We start from the raw sequence: 18,028 nt of genomic DNA, 5'->3' as shown, positions 1-18,028 counted from the left end.
AAACTTCTTTATAGACTTTTGGGTCAGATGGGGTTAAGTGAAATCCTACTTTAATGCTCAGGTTGCTTCAAACAGCAATGAAAGTGCTCCAAGCAAGATGGGGAGACCTAAAGCCAGGGCCTGTGTTAGTTTAGGCTGAGCTGGGCTCGAAGACTGCTATGAGGAGGGAGCAGAGAAGTGGAGAGCAAAGAACAAACGAGAATGATAACATGGACAAAAACCACCTCCCAAAGTTTACAGACAGAAATTCCAGAAGACAAAAGAAAAATGACTTAGAAAAACTGCCAACAATAATTAGTACACAAATTCAGTTCAGGCAACATTTTAAAAAACAATCTAACAAAGGTTTTCTCATATATATCAATTATGAATAAAGAGAAAACAGATGTAATAGCCACAAAAAAGGACAAGAAATTATAAAACAAAACAACAGAAATGAAGTGAAATAAAATCCGGTACACATGAAATAATAATTAGAAATTCTGAAAGCAAAAATTAATAATTAAAATGAATTATAGGGGAGATACAAACTTCAGGATGCATATAATCAAAAGGAGAATTAGCAAATTGGAAGGGAGTCCTAAAGAACTTCCCCAAATGAAGACCAGAACTAGAGGTAAAGAATATGAAAATAGAGGGGCGCCTGGGTGGTGCAGTCGGTTAAACGTCCAACTTCAGCTTAGGTCATGATCTCACTGTTTTTGAGTCCAAGCCCCACATCGGGCTCTGTGCTGACAGCTCAGAGCCTGAAGCCTGCTTCAGGTTCTGTGTCTCCCTCTCTCTCTGCCCCTCTCCCACTCCCGCTCTCTTTTTCTCTCAAAAAGTAAATAAACAGTAAAAAATAATAATAATAATAATAATAATAATAATAATAGTAAGAATATGGAAAATAGAGCTTTAAAAAAAGTGTAGATGGAGAAGCTCCAATGTTCATCTAAGAGAATTCCAAAAGAAGCAAATGGAAGGAATGATCTAGAAGCTGTGGAAAAATGGCTGAGAGTTTTCTAGAATAAAAATACATTAGTCATCTGATTCAAAGTCTAGTCTGAGCATCTATACAAAAACAGCAAAACCTTGGTTTGTGGGCATAATTCATTCTGGAAATATGCTTGTAATCAAGCACCTGTATATCAAAACGAATTTCAAGAACCACTGGCTCAGTCGTGATCATGTGACATTTGGCGCCACATACTACTACTTCTATTGCAAGACATCGTTTACTAATCAAGTTAAAATTTATTAAAGTTTGCATGTCTTGAGGAACACTCAGAACAATCCAAAGTTTTACTGTATATCCGTATTTAGATATACAATAATAAAGATACTCTTTACTGGAGAAAAGATTATAAGAATGAAAATACAGAAATTTTCAGATAAATAAATACCTAGAGAAAGGTATGGAGTATATAAACTAATCAAATATATCTCACTGTGATAACTGCTGAATAGAGAGAGGGTTAGGATTTTATGTATGATTGTGGGTTCTTGTAAAAAAAGAAGTAAAACTTAAGCAGAGGAAGTATGCGGTGTAAGAACTGGAAATGATTAGTTTAAAATGCCCTTATTTACAGGTAATTTAATTGTCTATGTAGAAAATACAAAGGACAGATGCTTTTAGAATAAGAGCTCAGCAACGTTGTCATATATTACCACTCTAGGAAGAACAGAAATGTAGTAGAAAAAAATCACATTCAGTAGCACTAAAAACTGTAAGGTCTCTAAGAAAAAAAGGCTTTAAACATAGGAAAAATTTCTATGGAGAAGATTACAAAGCAATATTAGAGGGTATATTCAAAGACATGAATTAGTGAAGAAGTAGAACATGTTCATGGACTGGAGGACTCAAAATAATGTATCCTCCCACCCCCCCATTAATCTACACATTCAATACAATAAAAATCTCGGGACACCTTGATGGCTCAGTCGGTTAAGCATCCAACTCTTGATTTCAGCTTAGGTTATGATCTCACCAGCCGTGAGACTGAGCCCTCAGTTGCCTGTTTGGGATTCTCTCCCCCTCTCTCTGCCTCTCCCCTGGCTCATGCGCACGCACTTTCTCTCTCTCAAAATAAATAATAAACATTAAAAAAATTAAAAAATATCTCAATAGTATCCATTAGAATATGACAGATTTATCTCAAAATGAATGCAAAACATCAGAGAGGAAAGAACAGTCAAGACAATTTTGAAGAACGAGATGAAGGAAACTTGTCCTATGCAGTAAAAACTTACCAAGCTACAGTAGTTAACACAGTAAGCTACTGATGAAGAAACAAACAAACAGGACAGAGAGCCCAGAAACAGATTGACACATATGTAGAAATTTGATATATAAACAGAGAGGGTAATACAACTAAATAGTTCTGGAACAACTGGTTATTCATTTGAAAAAATGTATTAGATCTCAACTTCATACCATACACAAAAATACATCTGAATAGGGGCGCCTGGGTGGCTCAGTCAGTTAAGCGGCCGACTTCGGCTCAGGTCACGATCTCACGGTCCGTGAGTTCGAGCCCCGCATCGGGCTCTGTGCTGACAGCTCAGAGCCTGGAGCCTGTTTCAGATTCTGTGTCTCCCTCTCTCTCTGCTCCTCCCCTGTTCATGCTCTGTCTCTCTCTGTCTCAAAAATAAACAAACGTTAAAAAAAAAAAAAAATACATCTGAATAGATCAAAGATCCAAATGCAAAAAGCAAAACTCGAGAAACGTTGACAAGGATACATGAGACAGAAATGTGTACACGCTGTTGGGGGAATGATGGTGATGTAAACTGGTTCAGGCACTTTAGAGAACTTAAAAGTATCTAATAAAGAATCTTTAAGGAAAATTTTCATCTATACAAGGAAAATGTGTTTATTCCAGAACTATTTATAATAGCAAAGTATCATAAATAACTCTAAATGTTTCTTGACAAGGGAATTTTTTTTTTTTTAACATTTATTTATTTTTGAGAGATGGAGAGAGACAGAGCAGGAGCAGGGGAAGGGCAGAGAGCGAGGGAGACACAGAATCTGAAACAGGATCCAGGCTCTGAGCCGTCAGCACAGAGCCCGATGTGGGGCCTGAACTCATGAACCATGAGATCATGACCTGAGCCGAAGTTGGACGCTTAACCGACTGAGCCACCCAGACACCCCAAGAATAATTTTTTTTATAAAATAGAATACTGTGTAGCAAATAAAACAAATAAATTAGAAGTGTATGTCAAAAGAAAATCTCAATACAAAAGCTGAGTGAGAGAAGTTGCAGAATGATCTCAATAACTTACCTAGTTTAAAAGTGTGCCTTGTAAAACAATACTACATATTGTTTATGCACACAGAAATAAATTATGAAAAATAAAAATATACACAAGAATGAAAACATTAAGTTCAGTAATAGTAACCTCCAAGGAAGAAGGAGAATGGGGGGTGGGGTTCAATTGTGTTCATCAGAATACTTTTTAGGAAATGAAGTAACTGAACAAACAGGATACAATGTTAAGGTTTGACACAGCCAGATGTTGGACATAGTATTCAATACATTATCTATTCTTGTATATTTGAACTAGTTCATAAAAAATAAGACCCCTAATGCTTGTATCTATTTTTTTAATTTTAATTTTATTATTTTTAAATTTACATCCAAGTTAGCATATAGTACAACAATTATTTCAGTAGATTCCTTAATGCCCCTTACCCATTTAGCCCAGTCTCCCTCCAGTAACCCTCTATTTATTCTCCATATTTAAGTCTCTTATGTTTTGTCCCCCTCCCTGTTTTTATATTATTTTTGCTTCCCTTCCCTTATGTTCATCTGTTTTGTATCTTAAAGTCCTCATGAGTGAAGTCATATATTTGTCTTTCTCGGACTGATTTTGCTTAGCATAATACCCTCTAGTTCCATCCACATAGTTGCAAATGTCTCTTTTAAATTTCTTTTTAATGTTTGTTCCTGAGAGAGAGAGAGAGCGAGAGCGAGAGAGAGAGAGAGAGAGAGAGAGAGCGAGAGAGCACACATACGAGTAGGGGAGGAGCAGAGAGAGAGGGAGACACAGAACCCAAAGCCGACTCCAGACTCCCGAGCTGTCGGCACAGTGCCTGACTCAAGGCTCGAACTCACCAACCATGATATCATGACCTGAGCTGAAGTCAGACGTTTGACTGAGCCACCCAGGCGCCCTGGAGTTGTCTATTTTTATCTAGAGAATGCTTCTCCTACTGGCACTGCATTTAAAGACTATTCAAAACACTGTCAAACCCCAACCTCTGATGTTCTCACTGTTTTGCTGAGTGGGAAACAGCCAACAAGGATTGGCAAAAAGCTGGAGAAATCACATTTCTTTTTCCCTTCCAACTTCCCAAGGCTTTAACCATCTTCATGACTCTTAGGATCCCAACCCAGCTGAGGAGAGTCAGCCACTCTGTGAGGGGTATAAGATTCTAGGCAGGCCTACCTGTGGGTGACTTCTAGGTTCATTACCATAACCATCATTCAGAAACTTGCACAAATCCCTACAGTATATGGGGTTATCTGGATATTGTCAGGAATTAATTGGTGGCTCTCAGCTCTGGAGGGTCTCCACCTGGCCTATCAACAATGGAGATCTCAACCGGTGAAGGCTCTCCTACAATTAACTTGAATCCTGGATATTAAGAGAATGCAGTATACATTTATCTGGAATCTGTTCACCTCTCTCCACCCACACTGGCATCATTTTGTCCAGGCCACCACTATCCATTGCCTGGAATACAAAAGCATCCGATCAATATTCGTACTTCTGGTATGCATATAATCCAATCTTCACAGAGGTTAGTGCTCAGAATGATCAGTTACGTCACAAGTTTCTAAAATACGAATCTGGTATTGTTCCTCTTGTTAAAACCCAATAGCTTCCTACTGGATTTAGGAGAATATAAACAATTTTAAGAAACAGCCTGAAAACCTGGCCTGCATCCCCCTGTAGCCTCCTCTTCCTGCCCCCTTCCTGCTCACTGTACTTCAACTACAATGACCTTCTCTCAGTCCTCAAGACCACCAAACTCTTTCTCACCTCAGGGATTTCAAAACACAATTTTCCTTATCTGGAACATCCATTCCCTTATCCTTTCCATGGATAAATCCTATTCATCTGGTAAGTCTTATCTTAAATGTCACTTCCTCAGAAAGGCCTTCCCTCCACCCTGGTCAAATCAAATGCCCTGATACATTCTTATATGGTACCCTGTACTTTCCCTTTGCATCATTTACAAGAGCTCGTGTTTACTTGTGTGACTGTGTGTAGAGCCTCAGAAACTTGCTGAAGCAGGTCTATGTTCCAGACACGCCTCTGTTCAAAGCCCTTCAATGGGTCCTCACCAGATGCAGAGCACAGACCACTCTCTTTAGCATGGCACTTAAGGCTGGCCACAATGTGGCAGTAGGGTTATCACACGTAGGCAATCAGGAGGCTAAGGATTTAAGTCAGAGTGAGTGACTAACTACTGGATCATAAGTTTTTTGGCTTCCAAGAGACTAAATTTATTTCTCTATAAGACAGTGGCATTAGTACATGTGGTATGGTTAAGATAATCAAATATCAACTTATGTGAAAATACTTAACAGTAACCTGGTATCATTATTTTGCCTTTTTTTTTTTTTTTTTAAGTAGGCTTCATGCCTAGTGCGGAGCCCAACACGGGGCTTGAACTCACGAACCACCCGAGCTATCACCCATCAAGACCTGAGCTAAGACTAAGACCAAGAGTTGCATGCTTAACCAGCTGACCCCACCCAGGTGTCCCAAATTTTTATTTTTTTTCCATGTGTAAAATACACATAAAATTTAGCACATTCACAATGTTGTGCAAGAATCACCACTTGCTAATTCTTTTTGTTACTTCTTTTTAACACTTCTCACTCTCCATCTATGACACAATTCTGTTTGGAATATCTCTCTTTTAACACCAACAGTAACCTAATTTCCTTCATAAAGTTGTTCCTCATCCGTAAGTGCTGGGAAATAACTGCTGCATTTCTCTAAAGCACGTAATGCTTACCTTTCTTCTAATACAGTTGAATACTTACCCAATTTGCCCACTAGCCTAGGAGTTGAGAGCTAAAACCACCATTTATCCACCTTTATTTCGGAAGAAAATAACATGCCCCTTTAGAAGACCTGACTTCTGCTCGTGAGGGTTTTCTTTCTGATTCTATACTTACTCTAAACTAGGAAAAGTGACATTTTCCAACTGAATGGCAGGAAATATCAGAGACTTTTCATATTAGAACAAAGAACTATAAGCTAGAGAGTGTGCAGTTTATAGCACTGGCAAAACACATAGCCTTTTTAGGTGTGGCTTTCATATCTTACCATGTTCAATAACCTATAAACCAAAATTAAGAGTGTCTTTAGTGCCAGTCCTCTGTAAGTTAACAGTCATAGTCTACAAAGAACTCATTTCTTGGCTGCCTTTTTAGGGCTCATCTCTCTTTTAGGTTGTTATGCAAAGTTCCACAGTACATCTGAGGGAGGAAGTTCTCCCAAGCAGGGTATGCCTAGCAGGCTAACAAGAACGGACTGCCCTTCCAAGACAGTTTTCCCCTTTCAATAATAGTATTAACAAATAACAACACAGGGGTATACAATGGTTTATGATGTGCTTTCATATACATAATCTCACCTGGTCCTGGTGGAACCTATCCAGATGTAACCTTAGGAAGCCGAAGTACATAAGACTCTAGATTTTACAACTTCTGGATTCAGAGCAATTCTGCTCCCTTCTTCAGAGCCAAGAAAGGGGGGGAAGAAAGCAGCAGAAGCCAATTTACATTTACTGCATTTTTCATCACAACCCCACCACTGGATAGTAAGCAACACGAAGGTAGGGACTGCATCTGTTTTGTTTACCAACACAGTTCCTAACACCATGCATACATATGGTATGCCAGGCACATACTGGGATTTCAGTAAATATTTGTGAATAAATGAATCAGATTATAATGTGACGCAAAAGATGGATACACCTAAGGAAGGCATGAAAATACTTGCTTTATTTTGTGGAGAGTTTTTAATTTGTCACAGTGATTCTAGAGACCAGGAACACTACATTTCAACAAGAGATGATCAGCCCCACTAACTGGGGCAGCTCTTAGCTACCTCTTACCTTGATTCGTGAACTGGGGTTCAGCATGATATATTTAATGGAACCTTGGATGTTCTCTGTCCAGGAGACCAGCCAAGTAACCTTGTTATCATGTCGGACCTCTTTCCATTTATGTCCTGTAGGAGGAGAAGGAACCTTGGCATCTCTGTGGAAATAACAAAGTAGGAGGGTAGTGAATTGAGCAGAAGTGAGGGACAGTTTCACCTTTTGTGACCTAAAGTGGGTAAATCTGCTGAGCATGTACTTCCAAATTTCCTCATCACCAGTCAGTAACTGAAAAATACTAGGAGATCTACATATATGGAAACACTGTGCTGTTCCCAAACAGACTTGTGCAACCTAGGAAATACTCCCAGCAACAATATTCCCAAGAACAAATGAAGCCCCCAACTTTATTTCTGGCCCAAACAATGAGCTGTGCTCACTTGCTACAGTTGATGATTATATCCTCAGGCATGATCCGTCTCTTCAGCATGCCCATCTTGGGGTGGTTGCCACGGCCACGGAAAAGCCCAGGAGGTTCTATCTTGAAGTTGGCAATCCTCTCTCTGTGGTTATCCATAATACAGAAACCATATTCTTTCAGTAATTTTTCATTCTCCTCTTTGATTTTCTGGAACAGAGCAAAGAAGTATTCAAAAGGGATTCAAATTGCTGTTCCCTATTCCTACTATTTTAGCTCTTATTTGCGAACAGGTCAAGGTAGAGAAAAGTCTAAAAATCACTAAGAAATATGCAAATAGGGGTGCCTGGCTGGCTCAGTCAGAATAGCATGTGACTCCTGAACTTGGTTATGAGTTTGAGCCCCACGATAAGTATAGAGAATAAATAAAACGTTTTTAAAAATTAAAAAAAAAAAGGAAAGAAATGCAAATAAGGATAACCTCTAACAGTTTCCAAACATAAACACAATAAAAATTCCCCAAAATATCTATGCTTGACTTCTAATTACAGATTCAAAACTGATTCTATTCTCTTAAAGGATTTATGTGTGAACATGTTACATAGGTATTTCTAAATATAACTTTAAAAACTAATGTCATTTTGTTGAGTAGTGTCAAAATGGCAGAGGGGTATGACTCTGACAGGTCTCATAAAAAACATCTCCATGTTTTCTCATAGGTTCCAGACACATTTTAGTTGTACAGCACTTCAGATGGGTTTTCAACTCAAGCATACCTGTTACAGATTCTTTCCTAGGTATATGGGTACATACATTGTCTACTTTGTGATCCTTGCTCCAAAAAAGGAGTGTGGTGTGGAATTTGGAGCCTCCTTACCCTCTGCTGACTCTTTCGTATTATACTTAGAAATTCAACTTAACTAAGTCCTGTTGCCTTGTAGGTGGAAACAGATTCAGAACTTGCTGGCAGCAGGTGTCCTTGGCCAGGGCTCTGACAAGGTGATACTTCTGAAACTGTCCTATCTTTGGATCACTATTTGCAAAAACAAAGCTCCAAAGTGGATTAAGTTTTAAAACACCCCTGAAGTAAATAATAAACCAAGTTTCACTAACTGGGAATACTGAGAAGACTAAAATGGGACTGAAAAGTCTGGTGCATTTATCATTCTTACAGTAACTCGAATTTTAAACTAAAGGTCAAATAGGTACCATCAAACAATGAGTTATATAAATACAGTCGTCTAAACTGTATAAGCATACACGTCCTTTAAAATATAGAAATTAAAAGGCTTTAAAATTCCTTACAATCCTTAACTTCTGGACCTCCAATTGAAAGAAAGAAAGAAAGAAAGAAAGAAAGAAAGAAAGAAAGAAAGAAAGAAAGAAAGAGAGAGAGAGAGAGAGAGAGAGAGAGGGAGGGAGGGAGGGAGGGAGGGAGGGAGGAAGGAAGAAAGAAAGGAAGGAAGAAAGAAAGAAAAGAAAAAAGGAAAGGAAAGAAAGGAAAGGAAAGGAAAGGAAAGGAAAGGGAAGGAAGGAAGGAAGGAAGGAAGGAAGGAAGGAAGGAAGGAAGGAAGAAAGAAAGAAAGAAAGAAAGAAAGAAAGAAAGAAAGAAAGAAAGAAAGAAAGAAAGGGAGAGAGAATAAAAGAAAAAGAAACTTTGGCCTGAATTTCTGTAGATCAGGGTTTGGCAAACTTTCTCTAGACCGAAAATATTTTGGTCTTGAGAGCTACACGGTCTCTGCTGGACCTACTCAACTCTCTTACTGCCTCACAGAAGCAGCCACAGAGGATATCTAAACAGCTAGCCGTGGCTGTGTTCCAATAAAACTTTTTAATTAAAACAGACAGCCTATAGTTTGCCTACTGGTACCCTAGAAGAAAATGACATCTCACTGGATACTAGAAAGATCATTCTGGAATGAAGATGGAGATGGATGAGCATGCCTAGATCCCAGGGAGATCAAGATGGGAACAATATTATCTGTTTAAAACCCTAATATCCAGAAGTCACTGTGCAGGTCTGCCCGTCCTTAAATACTGTATTATTGGAATTACTGACTGGTTTTGGATCAAAAGAGCACCAGGTTCTTACACTAAGTCATTCAATAAAGTGCCTATTATTCACAATATTCAGTATGTAAAGCCCTTAAGAAAATTTAAACTTTACTAGGCCAAGAATCCTAAATCTTCAGTACAGAGCCATGTGAAATTACTGAAGTCAAAGTTGTGTAGGAACCAAGAAGAAAATTAGATGAACTAATCACTATTCCAAAATTCTCCAGAGGTTTAAGACATTCTATAGTACCGGGGTGCCTGGGTGGCTCAGTACGTTAAGCATCCAACTTCAGCTCAGGTCATGATCTCGCGGTTTGTGAGTTCAAGCCCCACATCGGGCTCTGGGCTGACAGCTCAGAACCTGGAGCCTGCTTCGGATTCTGTGTCTCCCTCTCTCTCTCCCTGTCCCTCCCCTGCTTGCACTCTGTCTCTGCCTCTCTCAAAAATAAATAAACATTAAAAAAAAAATTAAAAAAAAAAAAATTCTATAGTACCAGTTTCTCTTCCTTGCTCATCTGTTTGCGAGCTTCTGACTGGGCTTTGAAATACTGGCTCATCTGGGTAAAATCACATTTGCTTAAGTTGGTGATAATATTCTTCTCTTCATTAGTCATTTCCTAGTCAAAAAAGGGGGGGGGAGACAGAAGAAGAAGGTAAATACACTATTTAATACCCTAGGTTTCTTTGTGATTACAGCAAAGCACCATTTTTTTCAGCCAAAGGTGTTTGGAGAGGTAGCCAATCTAAATTTGTGAGTTTCGAAAAAAAGAAAACATAATTTTATTACTTTGTGCTATTATAAAATATTTAATAGAAAAAAGCTTTACATGATTTATCATTGAAAAAGCTCATGGAACTCTTATGTAATTTGAGCTCTTTACACCCTGCCATATCCACAGGCCTGTGTATCCCATAGTTGAGAAACATGAATACGTATCATTTCCTTTAGCAATAAGAAAAACATTTCCATACTTATTCTCTCTTAGAAACATCCCTACTCTACTCACTTAAAATGTTATTTTCAGGGCTATTCAGAAGGTAAACTTCACCTCAGCCTCTGTCCACATTATTCAAATTGAGAATAAGTAGATTGTTTAAAATCACCTAAACAGATGTCGGACATGTGATTTCAAGAGCAAAAAGTACCAAAAGCAAGGAAGTAAGACTAAAAAGGGAATGGGACATCACATTAACATCTCTCTTTGCAATAGAAGACAGAGGGGCAGGCAGTCTTGCAGAGACAAAGTTTCCTTTGCTCAACCAGAATTGAGGTTTTTTGTTTGGTCTGATAAAATCCCTCCTGCAGCCATATGAAAGTGAGAGGAAAGAAATATACATATTCTTGTTGGATAGAAAATCTATGTAACATAGTGAACAAATAGGGAAAAAGGAAAAACTTTAAATACAATAAAATTCATAAAGCTCAAATTTTACATCAGAATTTTTTGTGAAGTTACAGTTTACTATTTAGTATTTGATTAATATCTTTGCGAGGTGCTAGGATATTAATACATGAGCTACAATACCTTTCTCCAGTCTTTAAAGAAATTTTTCCTAAATATTTCTTTAGTAGTATATTCATGGTCGAGCATTTTTGCAAAGAACGTAGCTACTTCTTCTGCTTTGGGGCTCAGCTTCATGACTTTACCTAGAGGAAAAAGTGGTTCCAAAAATTGAGGTGTATAATTCATGTTTTGAGTATAAATACTGAGCTCTGGAGAAGTCTTCTAACTAATGGTTTACCTTCCCAAGGTATACAAGGTCTGGTGACACATGGTAACAACAACAACAAAGACAATACACTGATTTATATCTAGTTGTAGAAGTTCTCCTTCTCTTTAGCAGATATTTACCTGGGTCATTCTCTGGAGACTATGCCAGTAAACTGTTCCCAGGTGCCTGCTCAGGACAGGGATGAGCTGGGGGAGGCCCAGCCACTCTTCCTTTTCCTTTCAGCAAGCAGGGTCCTTTACACCTCTTCAATGGTTTTTAAAAATCAAATCCTCAGAGGGACTCCTGCCAGTGCTAAGCTAAGCAGCCTCTGTTCAAGAAGGGGAGGAAGGGATAGGGCAGGGAGTGGAAGAAAGGAATTGTGGGGAAAAGAAATAGGCATCTTTCTTCTTTAAAGTTAGGTGGGTGGAATATGAATAAAATAATATATATCCACAGCAGGCAAGCCCAGATATCCCACACGAAAAATCTAAGTAAGACCTTCCTCTAGAACTCTGGTACTCAAAGTGTGGCTCACAGATCAGCAGCATTAGCATCACGTGGGAGTTCTGTTAGAAACGTAGAATCTCAAGCCCCAACCCAGATCTATAGATTCAGCAAGTGCATTTTAAGAGACCCTCAGGTGACTCGTGTGCATACTAGAGTCTGAGATGATTGCTCTGGAACACAGGCATTATGAAGTTGCCTCTTTCAGGGAAACAGACTCATCCAGAGCACAAGGGATGACTGGGATTCTTGGTAGCATGCACGTTAGCAAAAGCTGTTCTAAAGGAATCCTGATGTTACACAATGAAAAATGCTAACTGTAACGTAAATCTGAATGAGGCCTACGGGCTTTGTGTACCTTAATTAGATAATAAAGCAATAAAGGGAAGTACTTGGGAGTTTAATCTACTTTTAGAATAGAGTATCGTTAACCGTACTCTTAGGGACAATTTCCATTTTTTCTTGAGCATCCAACTTTACAACACCATCTGGAACTAATCCACGGCATAATAATTTGACTATACCTAAAATGCGGTTAAACACCATCCCACTGTCCTGCTATTACATAGCTACTAAAATTCACCAAGGATTTTCACTTTCATTATAGAAAACTAAATCTTAACCAGAAATCCATTCATTTCAAAACTCAGAAGATAACTCATTTCATGATGGCTGGGAAATCATCATCCCTAATTGCGGGATATAGGGAATCATGGCATAAAACTGAAATTGTCAGGGTAGACAGAACTTGTGTGGAATCCGCAACTCAAAAGGCCAACAGGTGGCACCACATTCCCCATTCAAACCTCCTCCCCCTCCCCCCAACCTCCTGCCTTTGAAAGAAGTCATTTTCAGGACAACAGAGTTATTAGCTTTCAAGGCTTTCCAGCACTTCTTCAGCTCTCCCCAACTCAGGTCTGAACTAGAGTTGCCAGTAAAGCTGTAACATGTTTCTTTTTCTTTTTTAATGTTTATTTATTTTTGAGAGAGAGACAGAGCATGAGCAGGGGAGGAGCAGAGAGAGACAGAGGGAGGGAGACACAGAATCCAAAGCAGGCTCCAGGCTCCAAGCTGTCAACACAGAGGCCGATGCGGGGCTCGAACCCACAAACCACATGATCACGCCCTGAGCTGAAGTCAGATACTTAACCGACTGAGCCACCCAGGCGCCCTGTAATGTTTCTGATATAAAGGAAAATTTAAGTCACTATAAATTTAAGTCACTATATTCAAGTCACTAAAAATAAAATAAATGAAATAAAATAAATGGCAAGAAAAGAATGTAAACTGTTCTTAGGTCTGTTTGACATAAACCAATATCAACAAATATTTGAAAAACAAAAAAATGGAGACTCTTTGGGCAATTTTACTGAATTCTGTACCAACAGAGGAAGGAATTTTGATGCCTCCTGTTTTAGATGAGCTGTCAAAAGAGGAAATGACAGCTCCCCAGCAGCAGAGTGGTGGGAAGAGGACTAGAAGATTCCTGGCAATGGGAGCACTTTGTGGAAAAGCCTGAGCTCCAGGAAGAAGAAACTGCTGAGTCAGAGCTGAAAACTGGAGGTTCTCAAGAGAGGCAAATCACTGCTTCGGCAAGCGGGTGCCCTGCCTCCCTGGCAGTTCCAAAGGAGTCTGAGAACTCTTTTCCCTAGAGAGCAGGCAGGACTTACAGTATCAATTTGGACCAGTAATTCAAATACAACATCCTAACTTACTGCACAATGCGAGTTTACGTAATCAAAGGGAAGAAATACCGGTGAGAAACCCAACTGAGAAAATGATACAGCTGGAGCTCCTATAATGGAGCACTGGCCAAGAATGAAGGAAAGGACCACAGTGACCAGTGATGACTGGTTCAGGCCTTGGCTTCCCATCTTGAAAAAGAGAAACCCAGAGACTAGAGAATCTAGCTTTCCTTCAAATCATTTTGAACCTCAAAATGGGGCTTTACTAGTTGAGCTTTCTAAAGCTCTTGGTAAGTCCAGACATGAGCTACAAAATACATGGCCTTTTAGGATTGTCTTCTTCCAAGGTTCTAGGCTCTTTTTCCTGATTGGAGTTTGGCTTTGGAGTTATATTTAAGTAACCAATTATGAGAGCTAATAGAACTGTGTCCTGTGTGCTCTGGTCGACACAAGTCAGAATGTTTATATGATGCAAGTAATTGTCATTCAGGCTATAGGGTCCTGGTAGACTGCAAATATCATGCAATGAGAGCCTGGTCAATATTGTCCATTGCTGGGTCTTGGTGTCTAACACAGGCACACTGAATAAAAAATGAATTCCAGCTTGCCAAGCTTGACACGTCCCCCACTTGCAAGACCCAGTATAAACTACTACCTTTATCAATAAATATCTGTGGTCCTAAGGCCATTACTGGCGGACAAAGAGACGTACGAGAATTTTCCTGAGTGTGTTCACCACTAATGCCCTTAGGCAGTTTTCCTGCCCAGTATTTCTCAAAGTTTGGTCAGGAGACCCCTTGGTTCAGAACCACCCAATACTATTCCACATCTATTAAATGAGTCCAGATCCACCTAGCAAATCTTAAGCATGTAAGGGTCTGGGGGAAAATGCTCTAGCCATTAATGGATAGAACTCTTGGAATGAGGGAGATCAGTTGAACATTCCCATCTGCACAGTGCTACACTGCAAACAAGAAGAATGTCAAAGGTACTCTTCAATTCTTCAACCCAAGGACAGAAACACCAATGGTAGTTAATGGACAACTCTGAGTGCTCTGAGAGAAGCGCGTAGGCAGGGCAGTTCTTTACAGCAGCCTATGAAATCTGACTGCACATATAGTAAAGGTATATTGTTGTGCTATGTACAGAGTGATTGACACCGACCAGCCCTACCTAGAGGCTGATGGCTGACTAATCTTCAACTGAATACTAGTACTATTTCTCATGATGAGCAGCTTATCAGCTTGCATTACATTGCTAAGGTAAAATACTACCATTCAAGTAAGGCTTTTCTAATAAATCTTGCAAAAAGTGGCTTCTCAGAAATGAAGTTCAGATAAAAAAACATTTAACTGGGGGACCAAGTGCTGTAAGCTATGCGGAGGGAACTTTTGGGGACCATGTAATTAAAACATTAACAGTCCCTTTTTCTCAAGGCAGTTCCTTCATCACCAAATGAGCCTTTAAGAGGTAAGTAAACACCTGATGACCATTCCCCCAAACCACACAATGACAATAAAACAAAATGAAATAAACAAAAAGGATTATATAGCACAAGATCCCTCCACGTTTTCTATTCCCAAGTAGAAGCAGGCTCTTTTCTTGGCCAACAATTAGACAACCTTGGAATAACTCACCATCATAGTAAAACTTGACATTCTCTGGAAGAGGCTCATATGGTGGAGCAAAAACAGGGCCTTTATGTTCTAGGAATTTCCACTTGATGCCTTCAGGGTAGCGTTCCTCTTCCCACCTTTAAAAGATAAAGTATAACACCGTTCAGTGATCACCTAGTATACAAAGTGTCATTTTTAAATGCCCAAAGAATTTATCGTTCAATTGGTTGATGCTCTAAAATAACTCTGGGCGCCACATTCAAGACCTGGAGCAAGAGAACCAGTATTCTTCACCTTCAAAAAGCCAACACTCACAATAAATAAAATGGAATACTCAAGTGAACACAGGAAAATACAGTTCAACAGTTCAGTTCTACGACTGGATACAAGGGATCCCAACTCAAGGACCTTGGCAATAACTGGGAGATATGGAAATGGAAGAGTTGTTTTACCACCATGGTATACATGACAGAGGTAGATGCCAGGTGAAGATGTAGGGAAAAACAACCCTATAAGAAAGTGCAAGACGGAACAGAAGACTGGGAAATACAGTTCAGTTGGGGTACTGAGTTTAAGGTACTCATAGGTTACCTAGAGCTATCTAACAGACACTGGTAACTAACTGAATGTAAAGTTTAGTGCAAAGAGTTTTTTAAAAACCTTAAAAATGATCAGACATACAGAAAAAGACAAATACAAGGAACACCATATCCCCATCACTTGCGTTCAACAACTGCTAATATTATGCTAAGTTTCCTATTTTTTGCCATTTCAGCAATGTATGTTGAACCATTGGTTCAACCATTGTTGAACCATTTCAGCAATGTAAACTGCAGATATGATACCTCACCTCTAAATAGATCACCTGTAAAAATATTCTCTCACATAACTATGATACTATCACATCTAACAAAATTAGCTTCATTCTAATACCTAGACCATACTAAAAACTTCCCAATTATACTCAAAATGTATTTTATAGGCCAGGGTCCAATTAAGGATCATGAATTGAAATTGGCCGATAGGTCTCAAAGTCTTTCTTCTTCTGACTTAGACCCTCTCACCATCACCACCATTTTGTTTTTTTAAGAGTCAGTTGTCTTACAGATAGAATATTTTATTATTACTTTTTGTTTTATTTTAGAGAGAGAGAAAGAGTGCCAATGGGGGAGAGGGATGGAGGGAGGGAGTGGGACAGTGCGGTGGGGGGGGGGGAGGGAAAGAGCGGGGAGGGAGGGAGAGAGAGGGAAAGAGGGGGGGAGGCAGGGAGAGAGGGAGAGAACCTTAAGCAAGTTCCAGGCCAAGCGCAGAGCCCAAACCAAGGCTCAATCCCATGACCCTGGGATAATTACCTAAGCCGAAATCGAGGGTCAGATGCCTCAGAATAGGATATTTTAAAACTTCATAAATTTTAATCTTCACTATTTCTACTTTAAAATTAAAAAGCTCTAAAGTTCTACAGAATACTCCTAAAGGCTAACTATGCATATTATTTATCATCTTCTAACTACAATATTTTTTCCAACTCCAATATTTTATTTTTTATAATTTTTAAAAAATGTTTATATATTTTTGAGAGAGTGAGAGAGCACAAGAGGGGTAGGAGCAGAGACAGGGAGACACAGATTCCAAAGCAGACTCCAGGCTCTGCTTGAACGCGCAACTGCAAGATCATGACCTGAGCCAAAATTGGACACTTAACCGACTGAGCCACCCAGGCACCCCTTATTTTTTTTTTAAGTATTTGTTTATCTTGAGATAGCAAGTGCACCCACAAGCCAGTGAAGGGCAGGGTGTGGGAATCCCAAGCAGGCTCCGTGCCCAGCACAGAGCCTGCTGTGGTGCTCGATCTCACAACTGTGAGACCATCCTGAGCTGAAATTGAGAGTCAGATGCTCAACTGACTGAGCCACCCAGGTGCCCTTAACTCCAATATTTTAAACGAAGTTCAGAAACATCAAATAAAAATTACACATACCAAATTACTGTAAAAAGAGCATCACTATAAAACCAAAGTCAACGGAGATGATCAAATGATTTTTGACAAGGGTACCAAGACCATTCAATGGAGTATAAGTAGGTTTTTCAACAAATGGCGCTGGGAAAACTAGACATTCACATGCAAAAGAATGAAATTGGGTCCTTACCTTACACTATATGCAAAAATAAGCTCAAAATGGATCAGAGACACAAACAGACAGGCTAAAATTATAAAACTTGTAGAAGAAAACAGAAGGGCAAAAGCTTCATGACTCTGCATTAAGCCATGATTTCTTAGCTAAGACAACAAAAGTACAGGCCACAAAAGAAAAAGACCAACTGGACTACAAAGTTAAAAACTGCACATCACAGGACACAATCAACAGAGTGACAAGACAACCCACAAATGAGAGAAAATATTTGCAAAGCATTATTATCTGATAAAGGATTAATATCCAAAATAAAGAATTACAACAATAAAAACAACAAACAATCCAATTAGAAAATAGGCAAAGGAGGGGCGCCTGGGTGGCTCAGTTGGTTAGGCATCCGACTTCAGCTCAGGTGATGATCTCACACTCCGTGAGTTCGAGCCCCACGTCGGGCTCTGTGCTGACAGCTCAGAGAGTGGAGCCTGCTTCCGATTCTGTGTCTCCCTCTCTCTCTGCCCCTCCCCTGCTCATGCTCTGTCTCTGTCTCAAAAATTTAAAAAAAAACGCTAAAAAAATATTTTTTTTAAATAGGCAAAGTACCTGAATACACACTTCTCCAAAGATATACAAATGGCTGGTGAGCATCTGAAAAAAAATGTTCCACATCACCAGTCATTAGGAAATATAAAAGAAAACTATGAGATTTCGCTCACACCTATTAGGATGACTATCATCAAAACAAAAACCAGAAAATAACAAGTGATGATGAGGATATGGAGAAATTAGAATCCTGT

At 39.3% G+C, this 18,028-nt stretch overlaps 1 protein-coding gene across 1 annotated transcript in view; it reads right to left on the bottom strand.

Annotated features, from left to right (window-relative positions):
* TOP1 (DNA topoisomerase I) overlaps positions 1-18,028 on the bottom strand; it is a 97,957-nt gene that overhangs the window by 17,456 nt on the left and 62,473 nt on the right. The window contains exons 9-13 of the mRNA XM_058685604.1: positions 15,124-15,239; positions 11,111-11,232; positions 10,079-10,201; positions 7,552-7,739; positions 7,127-7,271 (exon numbers count right to left, since the gene is read on the bottom strand). Of these exons, the coding sequence (XP_058541587.1) occupies positions 7,127-7,271; positions 7,552-7,739; positions 10,079-10,201; positions 11,111-11,232; positions 15,124-15,239 (694 nt within the window). The remainder of the gene's footprint in view (positions 1-7,126; positions 7,272-7,551; positions 7,740-10,078; positions 10,202-11,110; positions 11,233-15,123; positions 15,240-18,028) is intronic.

Source organism: Neofelis nebulosa, chromosome 9 (assembly GCF_028018385.1).
Source record: "Neofelis nebulosa isolate mNeoNeb1 chromosome 9, mNeoNeb1.pri, whole genome shotgun sequence".
NCBI classification, from domain to species: domain Eukaryota; kingdom Metazoa; phylum Chordata; class Mammalia; order Carnivora; family Felidae; genus Neofelis; species Neofelis nebulosa.
This window is presented reverse-complemented; position numbering and strand designations above follow the sequence as displayed.